This window comes from Melanerpes formicivorus, unplaced genomic scaffold (genome assembly GCF_026170545.1).
Source record: "Melanerpes formicivorus ecotype bairdi unplaced genomic scaffold, bMelFor1.0.p_v2 SCAF_83, whole genome shotgun sequence".
NCBI lineage: Eukaryota > Metazoa > Chordata > Aves > Piciformes > Picidae > Melanerpes > Melanerpes formicivorus.
Genome location: NW_027142435.1, coordinates 706,821 through 721,682, shown reverse-complemented (window position 1 = coordinate 721,682; position 14,862 = coordinate 706,821). Strand labels below are relative to the sequence as shown.

Genomic DNA, 14,862 nt, shown 5'->3' with positions numbered 1-14,862 from the left:
TGCTGTGCAGTGCTGTGCAGTGCTGTGCGGTGCTGTGCTGTGCGGTGCTGTGCGGTGCGGTGCTGTGCGGTGCGGTGCTGTGCAGTGCTGTGCGGTGCTGTGCTGTGCGGTGCTGTGCGGTGCTGTGCGGTGCTGTGCGGTGCAGTGCTGTGCGGTGCTGCGCAGAGCTGTGCGGTGCTGTGCTGTGCGGTGCTGTGCGGTGCGGTGCAGAGCTGTGCTGTGCGGTGCTGTGCAGTGCTGTGCAGTGCTGTGCGGTGCTGTGCAGTGCTGTGCTGTGCGGTGCGGTGCGGTGCTGTGCAGTGCAGTGCTGTGCGGTGCGGTGCTGTGCGGTGCTGTGCAGTGCAGTGCTGTGCGGTGCGGTGCTGTGCAGAGCGGTGCTGTGCTGTGCAGTGCTGTGCGGTGCTGTGCTGTGCGGTGCTGTGCGGTGCGGTGCCCTCAGGTGATGGGAGGGAAGGTCAAGCCCATAGGCAGTGACCAGATCCTGTTTCCAGCCCTGGGGCACATGGCTCTTAGCTCAGCTGCTATTCTGAAGCCAGCCTGGCCAGGACCCCAGGGTCCCTCTGGAGCAGCTGTCCCTCTGTCTGAGGAGCCCTGGAGGACCTTGTTCCATGGAACACCCAACCCCTCAGCCACCAGGAGATGGAGCAGCAAGCTGCAGCCTTCCACACTTGCACACCTTCTGCTTCCCTGCAGCAAGGGAAGCCCTGGGGAGGAGCAGAGACACAAAGGCCCCCAGAGCACAAGAGCACCACAGAGCCAGGCACAGGCACACAGCAGCAGGAATGGGGCAGCTGCAGAGCCTGTGAGCAGCAGGGATCCCTCCAGGGCTCTGAGGGACACCTCTCTGGAGGCTGTCCCAGCAGGGCACCTTCCTGCTGTGCCACAGCTGGGCAGGGCAGGAAGCTGCTTCTCCTCTCTTCTCCTCAGGCAGCAGCTTATTTCCACAGCCACTTCCTCAGAGCCCAGCCTGGTGAGCCAGCAGCTCCCCTCAGCTCCCCAGCAGCTGCCCTCAGCTCCCCGCAGCTCCCCAGCAGCTGCCCTCAGCTCCCCTCAGCTCCCCAGCAACTCCCCTCAGCTCCCCTCAGCTGCCCTCAGCTCCCCACAGCTCCCCAGCAGCTCCCCCAGGGGCAGGAGTTTGGATGAATCCTTTGCCCCAGCACCAGTACTGAGCAGACCTTCTCCTTCCACCCTGCCCCTTAGGCACCCAGGCACCCCCAGGCTGCCAGCCAGGCCTCATCCCACAGCATCTGCAGCCCTCTGAACACAACCATCCTGCCCCCAGAAGCTGCCCTGCAAGGAGCCTGCAGAAGCTTGCTGGGTGCAGTGCAAGAACCTTCCCAGCCTGGCAGCAAAGCCTGGCCGCAGCCTCCACGCTCAGCCTGGCCGCAGCCTCCACGCTCAGCCTGGCCGCAGCCTCCACGCTCAGCCTGGCCGCAGCCTCCACGCTCAGCCTGGCTGCAGGGTTGCTCCTATGCTGCTGCCCTGTGGACAGCAACAAACCTGCTCCAGCTTCACTCCCAGAGGTGCCCTCCAGCTCCCCTGACACAGCCCCAGAGGCACAGCCCCCAGAGGCACAGCCCCCCAGAGGCACAGCCCCAGGACCCCCTGCCCATGGCTCTGTGGCAAACCAAGGCCTGCCTGGGAGTGCAGCCAGGCCTGGCAGGGCTGCTCCAGCAGGTGCTGCCTTCTGAGCCTGCTGGGAGGTGAGCAGGGAGGTGTGGGGGAGCTGCTTGCTGTCACTTGGATGTTTTGGCCTTCCCCAGCAGGTCCCTGCCCCAGAGCAGCCTGCACAGGGGGCTGTGCCCAGCTGCCTTTCACTGCCCTTGGAGTGGGAATGAGGACAGCAGAGACCTGAGGCCTGCAGGCTGCTCAGTGCCTGTGCTCCATCACTGACTCCAGCAGCACCACCTCCCAGGGACACTCCTGGAGCCCTGTGCCAGAAAGTGAGCAAACTGCTTGCTTGTTCTGCTATCATCCCCCATCCATCATCCACCCCCAGAGCGGCCTGGGGGGCTGGGGCTGCTCCTCTCAGCCTCCTGCCTTGCAGCACTGAGCGGCCCCCAGACTCGGGAGCTTTATTGGAGCCCATCAACAACTGCCACTTGCAATCTGTGCAGATCAAGCCTGAGCAGAGCAGGCCAGGCCTGCCCCCAGCCCCAGCTCCTCAGCTGAGCAGCAGCAGTTTAACCCCTGTGCTGTCAGAGCTGCTGCCAGGGAACCACAGCCAGCCCCCCCAGTCCCACCCCAGCCAGGGCAGGCTGCTCTCAGCCCCAGGCAGCCTGGGCTGGGCTGGCTCCAGCCTCTCTGGGCAGCCTGGGCCAGGCTCTCCCCACCCCCAGTGGCAAACATCTCTCCCTTCTCTCCACTCTGAACCTCCCTCTGAGCAGGACAGAGAGCAGATGAGAGCCTGGACTGAAGTCAGCCAAGAGCCAGAGCTGTCTTCAACTGCTGCTGTTGAAGGCCCTTTCTGCCAGGGCAGAAGCTGACCCTGCAAGGGGGGAGTGATGCTGTGAGTGTCCTCTGAGCACCCCCCTGGGTAGCTGAGGGCTGCAGGGAGTGAGATCTCCTGACAGCTGCTCCCTAGCTGCCCACAGCTCCCACCCCAGGCCTTCCTCCCCCCTTCAGCATCTCCCCTCTGAGCCCTGAGCACCTTGGGCTCAGGAAGCAGCAGAACAAGTGGGGATTAACACCAGGAATGTGTTGGTGAAGCTTAACTGGAAATCAGATTCTGTTTAAAGGATTAACTCCAAGTTTTAGAGGCAGCATAAGAGGCAAATCCTGGGGTTCAAAGCAGCTCAAACTTTCCCACTTGGATGGGTCTGAGATTGCTCAGGAAGGCTTCCTGCTGAAGCAGGCAGAGCCAGGACTGGCCAGAGGGAAGCACAGGCTGGAGCAAGAGGTCCCTGCTGTGTCCCTAGCAAGGAACTCACAGCCCAGCTCCCAGCAGCTTGGTCTCAATGCAAGGCCCTGGGGTGGCTACTTTGGGCACCCCTGCAGAGAAGTCAGAGCCAGGCAGTGGCCAAGTGCCCCTGAGCCCCAGGAGTGAGTGCTCAGCTTGCACAGGGAGGGCAGGGAGAGGCCCTGCAGGGCAGGAGTGCAGAAGAGCAGGCAGCAGGCAGTGAGTCTCCCACACTGCTCCTTCTCCAACCCCAAACACAAGCCAAACAAACCCTCAGGACAAGGCAGCTCCTCAGGGGAACCCCAGGGGAAGTCTTTCCTCCCAGGGGAGAGCTCTTCCCAGCCCCAGTCCTGATGCTGATAAGGAAAGCCAAGAGCCTGAGCAGGCAGAGCAAGGAGCAGCCCTGCAGTGAAGCACAGCTCTGCAGCCAGAGCTGCTGGTCCAGACCAGCCAGCTCCCAGCAAGCACTCCAGGGCACTCTGCTCTGGCCACCACCACAGCCTGGCTGCTCCCTCCCCTTGCTCTGCCTTGGTTTGTTGTCGATGTCCTCAAGCCCCACCGTTCTGCCCCTGCCCCCTGCCCCATTTCTACCACCAGCCAAGAGCAGGAGCCCTGCTTGCTGCTCCCCCTGCAGCTCAGCTCCCCCAGCAGGGCTGGCAGCAGCAGGGCTGGCAGCAGCAGGGCTGGCAGCAGCGGTGCCAGGGAGCCAGAGTGCTGCAGCAGCTGATTTCCTGCAGGCTCAGGTACTGCCCCAAGAGCAGCAGTGCATCCAAAGGCACAGCTGTTCCTCCCAGGAAGGCTGCTAAAGGAAATGAAGGCTGAAGTTGAGAGGAAGGCTCTAATCCACAGTGAGAGCAGCTGCTCTGCAGGGCTCTGGGGACCTGCAAATGTTCCAGCAGCAAAATGGTTTGCAGTGGGCTCCTTTGGAATGAACCTGAGAGAGTTTGCTGTCACAGAAGTGAAGAGTTTAACACTGGGGAGCCAGGGCTGAGCGTGGACAAGAGGAGCAGAAGTTTCCCTTGAGGCCTCTGCCAACCCTGCTTGGCCGCCCCATGGTGGCAGCAGCCCAGCCCAGGCCCTGCTGCAAACCCACTGCCCACTGCCACCCAAAGCCCCTGAGCTGTGCTGGGAGCCAGCTCTGACCCCAGCTCCAGGAACTGCTCCACCACAGCTGCCTGCCACCGGGGCACTGCCAACCTCCACCAGCACCCAGCTCTGCAGGGCAGCCAAGAGCAGTCCCTGGGAGCAAGCCAAGCAAGAAGGAACATCAGTCCTGCCTCTTTTGCTTCCCCCCTCGGGAGGAGCCCACCAGGGGGCTGGGGGAAGCCCCCAGGGGAGGGGGGCTGGGGGAAGCCCCCAGGGGAGGGGGGCTGGGGGAAGCCACCAGCACTCAGCAGCCCCAGAGCACAGCTTTGTTTCTGCCACACTGGAAGACTTCAGCCCAAAGCTTCCCTCCCTGCAGAGCTGCAAAGGGGAGGCAGCAGTGCACAGCTGTGGCACTGCCCAGCACCCTGCTGGAGGGGTCAGAGGCCTCCCAGGGCTCTGCAGCAGCCACAGCTCCACTCAGAGCTGAAGCTGGCAGGGAGAGCCAGGGGAGGCCTTCAGGGAGCGCAGCCGCGGGGCTCTGCCGCAGCCTGAGCATCCCAGCTCACACCAGCTCAGCACTGGGATCTCACAGAGGGAAGGGGAAGCAGAACCTCCCCAGATGCCATGGAAAAGCAAGCTGGGGATGAGGAGGAGGGGTTTCCATCCTCAGGGGAAGGGGAAGTGCTGGGCACCGGGGCAGAGGAGCTCCAGGGGCCCTGCCAGCAGCACACCGGCGCAGCCCTGAGCTCTGCAGGCTGTGCATCCACGGAGCAGCTGCCTCAGAGCTTCCACCAAGGGCAGCCCCAGAGGACTCTGTGCTTGGAGAAGCAGAACTTCCTCCAGCACCTCAGCTCTCAGCTGCCAGCACCACAGGAGCCCTCCGAGGAAGCTGCTCCTGCTGCCCGGGCCTGGGCGCTCCAAGGCCACCTCAGCTCTGCAGCCAGGGAGCAAGGATCTGCCAGGGCACAGCCCACAGCCTGCTCCTCACCACAGAGCCCTCCTGGCCCCCCAGCCGATGCCTGCAGCCCCAGGGCACAGCCCACAGCCTGCTCCTCACCACAGAGCCCTCCTGGCCCCCCAGCCGATGCCTGCAGCCAGGAGCAGAGCAGGGGAGGAAAAGCAGAGCCCAGAGCCCAGCCCAGCTGAGTGCAAAGTGTCACTGCCCCAGAGCAGCTCAGACAAACTTCTGGCAGCTGGTGCCTGTCAGCCTGCCCTGGCAGCAGCAGCCCTGGCAGCAGCAGCCCTGGCAGCAGCCAGCCCAGGCAGGGCTCTCTGCTGGGGGCTGAGCAGGGCATCGATCAGCAGAGCTCCGGCGGCAGTCAGCTGCCTCCCAGCCCCTGCTGCACTCCCAGCACGCCCAGAGAGCCAATGATTACTCATGAGTTCATGATGTTTTCTTCACCTTCCTGTTGAAGAGATTATTTAAGACCTCAAATCACTTAACTGGATTGTTTTGTCCTGTTATGAGTCATCTCCAAATTCCAAGGCACCATTAGATTCCCCTTCAGGAGCTGCAACCAACTCCCCAGATTGCCTCAGCTATAAACCCACCAGGAAGCAGGGACATAAAAACTGCAGCCAGGCTCAGCCCCCCCCCAGGTGTCTTCCAGAATGCATGTGAAAGGGAAGAGAGCTCACCCCCAAACCCCTGCTACACCCCAAACCACAGAGCCTTTCTCTTGGGAAGCCCAAGAGAGCAAACCACAGTGCTTAACTCTGGGAGAGGAGGAGGGAGGGGGAGGAACTGAACTGCTCCACAAACCAAACTCATCTGAACTGTTTGATGTGCTCAGGGAGACCTCAGAGCAGCCTGCAAGGATCTGAAGGGGGCTCCAGGAGAGCTGGGGAGGGACTCTGCACAAAGGCCTGCAGTGCCAGGGCAAGGGGTGATGGCTCCAGACTGGAGCAGCTGCACTGAGAGGAGGCAGGAGGAAAACTCTGCCAGGAGGGTGCTGAGGCCCTGAACAGGCTGCCCAGAGAGGCTGGGGAGGCTCCAAGCCTGGGAGTGTTCAAAGCCAGGCTGGATGTGGCCTGGAGCAGCCTCCTTGAGCAGAGGCTTAGAACTGGATGATCCTGAAGGGCCCTTGCAAGCCAGCCTGCTCTGTGGCTCCGGGATCCTGCGGGGCTGGGGGCAGAGTGGCCAAGGACACACCTGGGGGATTTGCATAAAGGAATAAACCATCAGAGGGAGGAACAGCCTCCAGTGCACAGCCTGCCCCTGGCTGTTTGGAAACACTCTGCTATTTCTGGGGAACAAAGGTTTACTGTTTAAACCTCAGCAGTCACAACTGAGCAGCAAGTGAAAACAGGATACAGCACAAGCAGAGCCTTAAAATAGGGACAAGTCCTCAGCGCTGCTCCAGCGCCGGGCAGGGCGCCAGGGGAGCTGCAGCACCCACCACAGCCTCCCAAACCAAGCAGCTCTGTGCCCTGGCAGCCCTGCAAGGCACAGAGCCACAGCAGGCCTCACTGGAAGGGACCTCAAGGATCATCTGCTCCAACTTCCCACCGTGGCTGGGACACCTCTCAACCAGACTCAGCTGCTCAGGGCCTCATCCAGCCTGGCCCTGAGCACCCCCAGGCAGGAGGCAGCCACAGCCTCCCTGGGCAGCCTGGGCCAGGCTCTCACCACTGGTACTGAGGAACTTCTTCCTCAGCTCCACTCCAACCCTGCTCTGCCTCAGCTCCAAACCCTTCCCCCTGGGCCTGGCTCCAGACCCCCTCAGGAGAAGTCTCTCTGCAGCCTTCCTGCAGGATCCCTTCAGGCTCTGCCAGGCAGCTCTGAGGTGCCCCTGGAGCCTTCTCCTCTGCAGGCTGCACAGCCCCAGCTCCCTCAGCCTGTGCTCAGACCTGCTCCAGCCCTAGGATCATCTTTGGGGCCTCCTCTGGACTCTCTCCACAGCTCTGTGTCCTTCTCCTGCTGGGGACCCCAGAGCTGGGGGCAGTTCTGCCACCCTTGTCTTGCCAGGGCTGCCAAAGCAGGAAGGTGGCACCGTGCTGAGCACTCAGTGCAGCACAGCAGGGAGGACTCAGCCCTGGGGCTTGCTCCTGCGAGCTGGGGGAAGCCTTTGCCTGCCTGCCGGAGCCAACCCTCGCAGGAGGCTCTCAGCACCTCGCCTTCCACCCTCAGCTACCTGTGAGCTTGGACAGAAAGCCTCCCTCAGAGCAGGCCAAGCTCTGCCTGCTGCTGACAGCAGGGCAGGGACGTCCAGGCTGGAGCACCACCGACACAGCAGTGCCAGCGACCCCTCCTGCCCCCCGGCAGCCCCCCGGCAGCGCAGCGCAGGCAGCGTGCAGGCAGAGCTGCCCTCATTAGGCAGCCCAAAAATAGCTTTTCTGTTCCATTTCTTATTTTTAGCCAAAGAATGAAAATTTGGTTATGTAACCCGGGGAGTTTGGGAGAGCAGGAGGCGAGCAGGAGGCGAGCAGGGCCTGCCTGCACTCCCCTGGGGCTGCCAGCCCCCGGCACAGCTCCGGCAGGCGCAGGGCTGGGGCTCTCCGCGGGAGCCTCCCCACGGCGCCCCTCGGGGGGACCCAGGGTCGTGGGGACCTCTGCGGCCTGCTCTCCCCTCTGACAGTTCCTCCCACCGCGGCTCAGGCCCTCCTCTGACAGCTCCAGCAGCTCTGAGGATGGCAGTTCCCTGGCTGTTAAAAATATCTGCCAGGAGAGCCCAGATTCTTCGAAGGCAGAGGGCCGGTGCCACGCGAGCGCCCCGGAGGGCGGGAGGGAAATCTAATTACAACCAGGAGGTCAAGAAGGGCTCTGCAGCTGCCTGCTGGCAACCTGGGCAGCACTGGAGATGCTCTCCCTGCTGGGGAGAAACGCCAGAGGAGGTGGGGGGGAGCGAGGGCTCCTGGAAGGGCGACTGCAGGAGGAAGGATTCCTGTCTGCTGTGCGTGCAGGGGAGCTCGGGGGAGCTCGGCTCACCCTGAGCAGCAGCTGCTAAGACTCTGCAAGGGAAGGACAAGCTGGGAGGCAGCACAGGAACAGTCACTGTCTTCCCCCTGGCCACTGAGCTTGTTTTTTCCAGCCTTAATCCAGCTTATGGATCTTGAAACACTTAAGGACTCCAGAGCTAGAAAAACCTTCCCCCTGCTTCACGTGGCTGCGGCTGCCCCAGCAGGCACCGGGGAGAGCCAGGCAGGCCACAACTACCTGAGCTGCTTCCTGAGCTGAGAGCCCTCCCCAGCTGCCTGCAAGCCCAACCCAAATCCCTCCCCTGTGAGCCTCCAGCCACCCAAGGCAAACACCAACACAACTTGTAAGGGTTGGGTACCAGAATCGCTGGGGAATGCATCTGCCACTCACACAGCTCACTGCCAGGGAGTGATCAGCAGCCACTGACAACCACCAGGAGATCTTCCCAGTCAGCAAGAAAAGTGTCAGACCAAGCAGGCAGCAAAGTAAAATAGAGACTGAGCAAATCTGCCTGTGCAGAGCAGCCCTGAGCCAGGGCTCCGAGGTGCTGCAGAGCTCTGCCTGCAGCCAGGGCAGCTCCCTGCACCCTCCCCTGCCTCACCACTCCAGAGCCACCCGTGGGTGCTGGGCTGCACAGGGCTGTCCCAGGACAGGGGCAAGCAGCCTCAGTCCCCAAGGAATGATTTGCAAACCAGAGCAATGAACAACACTCAGCTGCAGCCTGAGACAGCACCACTGAGCCCAGGCAGAAGCAGCCCTGCCTGACACAGGCCCTCCTGCAGGGCTGCCTTGGCCGGTGGGCACCACTGGGGGTCCAGGCAGGGACCTCCCCCTGGCTCTCCCTCCCACAGCCCTGACCCTGCTCAGCAAACCCTCAAGCACAGCAAAGCAGCCCTGCAGCTGCTGCATGCACCCAGCCAGGTGCTGGCTGCTCACAGGTCTGGCTCCTGCCTCATGCTGGGGGTGCTGGCTGGGGGTCAGCCGGAGGGCAGCCAGGCTGTGCTCACCTGGCCAAGGCCCCCAGCAGCCTGGCCTGGGTCAGCAGCAGCAGAGAGGTGATGGCAACCTGGCTCAGCACTGCTGAGGCCACACCTGGGGGGCTGGGATCAGACCCCCTCTGGGGCTGCTCTCCTCATCAGAGAGATGCTGCAGGCCCCTCACCCTCCTCACTGCAGTGTGCTGGACTCCCTCCAGTGGTTCCCCACTTCTCCTGGACCGGGGAGCCCAGAACTGGCCTCAGCACTCCAGCCGTGGGCTCACCAGGGCAGCACAGAGGGAGAGAACCTCCTGCTGGCCACACTCTTCCTAATGCACCCCGGGAGACCATTGGCCTCCTTGGCCAGGAGGGCACATTGCTGTCCATGGATAATTTATTGTGCACCAGGCCTCCAAGGTCCTTCTCCACAAAGCTGCTCCCCAGCCTGTGTCCAAGAGCTGCAGTGAGCAGCTGCAGCGCCTGGTAACGATGGAACAACAACAAACAAGATCCTGCTCCTTACAAGCAGCCCCACAGCACAGCCCAGGCTCAGCAGCACACCCAGCAGCTGCCAGCTGAGCCAGGGAGGTCTCCAGCCTGGCATCAAGGAGGTCCCCAGCCTGGCACAGCAGCAGTGGCTCTGTGCTTACCTTGGACAGCTCAGGAGGCGTTGCACAAGGCCAGGAGCTCTCCCTGCCCCTCGGGCCCTCCGTGCCCCTGGGGCTCCAGCTGCCATCAGCCCTTCAGAGCACTGTGGGCACCACAGCACCGCTCCAGCACCTCCAGAGCAGTTTGTGGCCCAGCCTGTGCCAGGCCCAGCCAGCAGCACAGGTGAGTAACAACCAACCCCCACGGGTCTGCCCTGCTGGGCAGGCAGCTGGAGGCAGAGCCAGGGCCTGGCCTGTCAGAACGGCTCCAACCCCCCAAACACCAAACCTGCCCTTCCTATGGCCTGGACCCCTCCCACAGGCACACCAGCAAGCCCTCCAGCACCATCAGAGGGCCTGGCAGAGCCTTTAATCACTGACTTGGGAACACAGACAAGAAGCTGAGGGTCACAGGTGCCTGCTACAGACCCTCCTGCTGAGAGGAGGGTCACCCTCCAGCTGGCAGGAGCTGAGACACCTTCACCTGCAGGGAGGCTTCTGGCTGCAGGACAAACTCTGGGTGCTGGCACTGCACAGGACATCTCCAAACCTCTCCCCTAGCCTGGATTTTTGCCCTGCTCTCCCTCCAGCAACAGCAGCACAGCTGCCCAGGCTGGCAGGTTTGTGGAGCTGGGGTCTGGGGGTGTCTCCAAGACAAGACTGCAAGGTCCATAAGAGGGAGCTCAAACACAGCTCTGCCTGAAATCCCTCCGAGCTGAGTGACTTGAACCACCACAGCAGCACAGAACAGCCTGGGCTGGAAGGGACCTTCAAGCTCCTCCAGCTCCAGCCCCCTGCCATGGGCAGGGACCCCTCCCACCAGCCCAGGTTGCTCAGGGCCTCATGCAGCCTGGCCTTCAACACCTCCAGGGTGATGTACAGTGAAAACAAACAACAACAAAACCAATTTGGGGAAGCTGAGGACAAGAAGCCCCTGAGCCTGCAGGCCACCAGCCATGCCCAAGGCTTCTCTTCCACACCTTCCCTTCTTGCTACTTTGAAGAGTCAGGCAGGGAGAGGCTCAGCACCACCTGAGCTGTCCTCCACCTCCATCTTCTGCTCTTTACGACTCAGAGGGGCAGCGAAAGCCTCCTGTGAGTAAATGCCCAGCAGAGAGCAGGCACTGAGCAGGTCCTGCTGGAGACTCCTGCAGGCCAGGAACCAGCCCCAGGGTTTGGTGCTTCACATGCAGAGGGAAGGCAGCAGAACCTCCAGCGAAAGGCAGTCAACAGCACCAGGAAAAAGCCACACCACCAACCCTCCCCCTCTGCTCACCCACTTTGTTACCATGGGATGGCAGAAAGCTCTGGATCACAAACACCGAGGTCCCACTCACAAGACAATGCAGCAGCTCCAGCTCCAGCTCCTCTCGGCCACCCACCTGCACGGCTCAGCCACCCACCGGCTCTGCAAGGTCTGCAGAGCTCAGATGCAGTCCTGGAGCTGCCAGCTGAGGCAGGACGCTGCTGCTGCTGCTGCTGCAACCAAAGCCACAATTCCTGAAAGGAATTCTTGGGTGCTTTTTCCAGCTGAAGGTGAGGGCAAGAGAGGAGGAGTTAATGCCACACTCTGCTTTGTCCTGGGCAAGAAAGATGCAGCACAACTTAAAACCCCAGCAGCTTAAAGAGGTGGAAGGGGAGCAGGATGGAAAGCCAGCAGCTGGTGTCTGCAGCAGAAATGGTGGAGCAGTAGCTCCCTGCTCCTGCTGGTAACTACCAAGAGAGCAGAGCAGAGGGTAAACACTGCACAGAGACAATGACCAACAATGAAAAGGCAGCAGCAGCCTTGGGCTGCTTCCACACTCTGAGTAAGGCTCAGCCCAGCAGCTGCCTGCCAAGGGAAAATGGGAGCAGACACCAAGCTGCACTTAACCCCTCTCCGCTCCTGCCCTGGCCTCACGCTCCCAAGGCACAAGGGAAGGGCTACACAGGGCACATGCTCCTCAGCCCCTCAGTCACCCTTCCATCACTCAGTCCTCACACAACCGATTCAGCTTGGGGCCCTCTCTCACCAGCAGGTTGTTGAACCTGAGATAGGTTTCCACCTGGGAACCCTGGGTGAGGAGCACCCAGCTGGGGAGAATCCAAGCCAGGCTTCTGCCTGCTGCTGTGGCAGAGAGCTGCAGGCTCCAGGCGCTCCGGAGCGGCAGCCCAGCAGTGCCCCCCAGGCGGCAAACCTCAGGGGATGGAGCTGCAGGGGCAGGAGCACAGCTGCAGCACCTGTGCACACCTCCTCCTCATCCTCACTCAGCTCTCAGCTCACTCCTCTAGGAAACATCAACAAAGAGTTCAGCACGGACACCGCCTTGGCCTCACCCCCTGCCCAGCAGGGCAGACAGCAGCAGTGTGTCCTTCCTCGACACCTGAGCAGCAGCGGCACCAACTCAGCACAAATATTTACCCTGTCCTGACCCGGAGCAGTGAAAGGAAAGGCTGAGCCCCACGCGTTCCCTCGCTCCCGCCAAGGCTCAGCCACGAACCCGCCCAGCGCCTCCCCTCGAGCGGTTAACAGCAAAACACAGCGGCGGAGGTGCGAGAGGAGCCGGGCAGAGCGGCCGGGCAGAGCGGCCGGGCAGAGGAGCCGGGCAGAGCGGCCGGGCAGAGGAGCCGGGCAGAGCGGCCGGGCAGAGGGGCCGGGCAGAGCGGCTGGGCAGAGGGGCCGGGCAGAGCGGCCGGGCAGAGCGGCCGGGCAGAGGAGCCGGGCAGAGCGGCCGGGCAGAGCGGCCGGGCAGAGCGGCCGGGCAGAGGAGCCGGGCAGAGCGGCCGGGCAGAGGGGCCGGGCAGAGGAGCCGGGCAGAGCGGCCGGGCAGAGGGGCCGGGCAGAGCGGCCGGGCAGAGCGGCCGGGCAGAGCGGCCGGGCAGAGCGGCCGGGCAGAGGGGCCGGGCAGAGCGGCCGGGCAGAGCGGCCGGGCAGAGCGGCCGGGCAGAGGAGCCGGGCAGAGCGGCCGGGCAGAGCGGCCGGGGCGTCCCCAGCCCTCCAGCGCGGCAGGGCTGGCAGAGCGCTCCCCGCGGGGCTCTGCAGGGACCGCAGCAGCCAGGGCAGGGCTCGGCGCGCAGCGAGCCGCACCGGCGGCAGCCGGAGCCTAACGGCAACGACCGCGGAGGCACCGAGCCCGGCAGCTGCCGGCGCACGCAGGGCCCTGCGGCGGCGGAGCCCAGGCTCAGGCTCAGGCTCAGGCTCGGCTCAGGCTCAGGCTCGGCTCAGGCTCAGGCTCAGGCTCGGCCTCGCCCGCAGCAGCTGGGGCCGGGGCTGGCCCCGCAGCCCCTGACGGCGCCGGGGATGCTCTGCGGGGCCCCGGAGCAAGGCCTGCGCACACCTCCCCGCGCTGGCTGCTGCGGGACTGGGGCCCCACGCGTGACCTGAGCCTGGCCCGGGCTAAGGAGCCGGAGCCCCCTCCGCAGCCCGGTGAGGGAGGGGGCTGCCCCGGGGGGCACCGGGGGCCTCCCCCCCCCCCAGTCGCCACAAACACAGCGGGCCCTGCCCGGGGCCCCGCCGAGCGCACCTGCCCGGCCGCGGCCGCCGCTATGCGGAGGATGCTCCGGGCCCGGCAGCGAGGAAGCGGAGGGCGAGGATGCAGCGGGAGGGCGAGGGGGGAGCGCCCGCGGCCCCCCGCCCCGCTCCGGAGGGCGCCGCCCGCCCCCGCCAGGGGGCGCTGCCCGCCGCCCCGCCCGCCGCCGCTGCTGCCCCCGGCCCGGGGGAAGCCCCCGGGGGGCGCCGCCCCTCCTCCCCCCTCTCCTCCCTGCCCGTCTCCGCCGGGGGCGCGCACCACGGGCGGCGGCGGCGGGAGCGCGCGGGCGGGCGAGCGAAAGGACGAGCGGCGGCGGCGGCTCACCCGGTGCGCGCGGGTCAGGCTCAGGTCCTTCATGACCTCCTCGAAGGCCGCCGTCTCCTCCGCCTGCTTCTGGTTGTGCAGCGCAATCTTCTCGCTGAATTTCCGCGGGTTGTTCGAGGCCGCCATCTTCCCCCGTCCGCATCCCCCTCCCCGCGCCGGAGGGGGCGAGGCGCATGCGCCGGGCGGGCCGCACGGGCGGGCGGGGGGGCGCACGGCGCCTGCGCGCCCGCGGAGCGGGGCGGGAGGGGGCGGTGAGGGGGAGGAGGGCGCATGCGCGCTCCCGCCGCGGGAGGAGGCGGCCGGCGGCGCCTGCGTGCTGCGGGGGCTTCCTCCGGCGGCGGGCGCGGGGAGGGGGCGCGCGGCGCGCTCCCGCCGGGGGGGCTGCGGCGGCGCGCTCCGGCCGGGGCTGCCCCTGCCCCTCCGCGGCCGGACGCGGCGAAGCGCTCGGCTCGGAAAGGCCTCCGGGAGCACCGCGCGCCCCGCAGGGCGGCTCGGCACAGCCGCGGGGATGGGCACCGCGCTGCCCCGGGCGGGCTGCCCCGGGCGGGCTGCCCCCGGCCTCGGCGCCCCCTGGGGAGGAGCCGTTCCGCGTGTGCAGCCTCAGCATCTCCTGCTGCAGCCGAAGGCCCTTTGTGGCCTTCCCCTCCTTCCCTGGGAGAGGAGACAGCCCCCCGGCTCCAAGCTCAGGGAGCTGCAGAGAGCAATGGGGGCTGCCCTCAGCCTCCTCCTCCGCAGGCTGAGCACCCCCAGGTCCCCAAGCAGCAGGCAGGCTGCACCCATGGGTGCTGAGCTGCTCCCCAGGGCACGCAGGGTGACTGCTGCCTGCCCCCCGAGCATCGCACTCCTCACCCTGCCCCTGGAGCCGGACCCTGCCCCTGGAGCCGGAGCCAGACCCTGGAGCCGGAGCCAGACCCTGCCCCTGGAGCCAGACCCTGGAGCCAGACCCTGCCCCTGGAGCCAGACCCTGGAGCCAGACCCTGGAGCCGGAGCCAGACCCTGGAGCCAGACCCTGCCCCTGGAGCCAGAGCCAGACCCTGGAGCCAGACCCTGCCCCTGGAGCCAGACCCTAGCCCTGGAGCCAGCAGCTTTGATCCCCACTTCGTGGCTGACCTTGGCTGTTCTTGTCTGGGGGTTAATGCCTGAAGCACGCAGAGGCGGGGGGGCTCGGCTCGGGGGGGCTTTCCCCCCTCAGAAGATGAAGTGAGAGCATCCTGAACAAACCACTTGTCCCAGAGCCTCATGCAGGGGGCCTGGGCCCTGCTGAGGGGATGAGGGTAAAGTCACCCAGCTCCTCTTCAGCCTCCTGCTGGCACTGGGACGGAGCAGGGCGAGGAAGGGAGAAGCAAACCCTGGGAATTGATCAGCGAGGCTCGGAGGCAGCAGCAGCTCCTGCCCTGACCGCTGCTCCTCCTGCAGATAAGCAGCAGGCAGTACCTGCACAGCAGAGGTCTGCTGCTGAGAGCCCAAGTGGAGGCCTCCTGTCTGGAGAGGTTCCTGAGCTGG

General features: G+C 64.9%; 1 protein-coding gene across 5 annotated transcripts in view; it reads right to left on the bottom strand.

Moving 5' to 3' along the window:
- The window catches only part of CRTC1 (CREB regulated transcription coactivator 1), a 42,998-nt gene extending 29,480 nt beyond the window's left edge, over positions 1-13,518 (bottom strand). For all 5 annotated transcript variants that reach the window (XM_068164848.1, XM_068164850.1, XM_068164851.1 and 2 more), the window contains exon 1: positions 13,360-13,518. In XM_068164848.1, the coding sequence (XP_068020949.1) occupies positions 13,360-13,485 (126 nt within the window). In that variant the 5' untranslated portion in view covers positions 13,486-13,518. The remainder of the gene's footprint in view (positions 1-13,359) is intronic.
- Between the last annotated feature and the right edge of the window lie 1,344 nt (positions 13,519-14,862).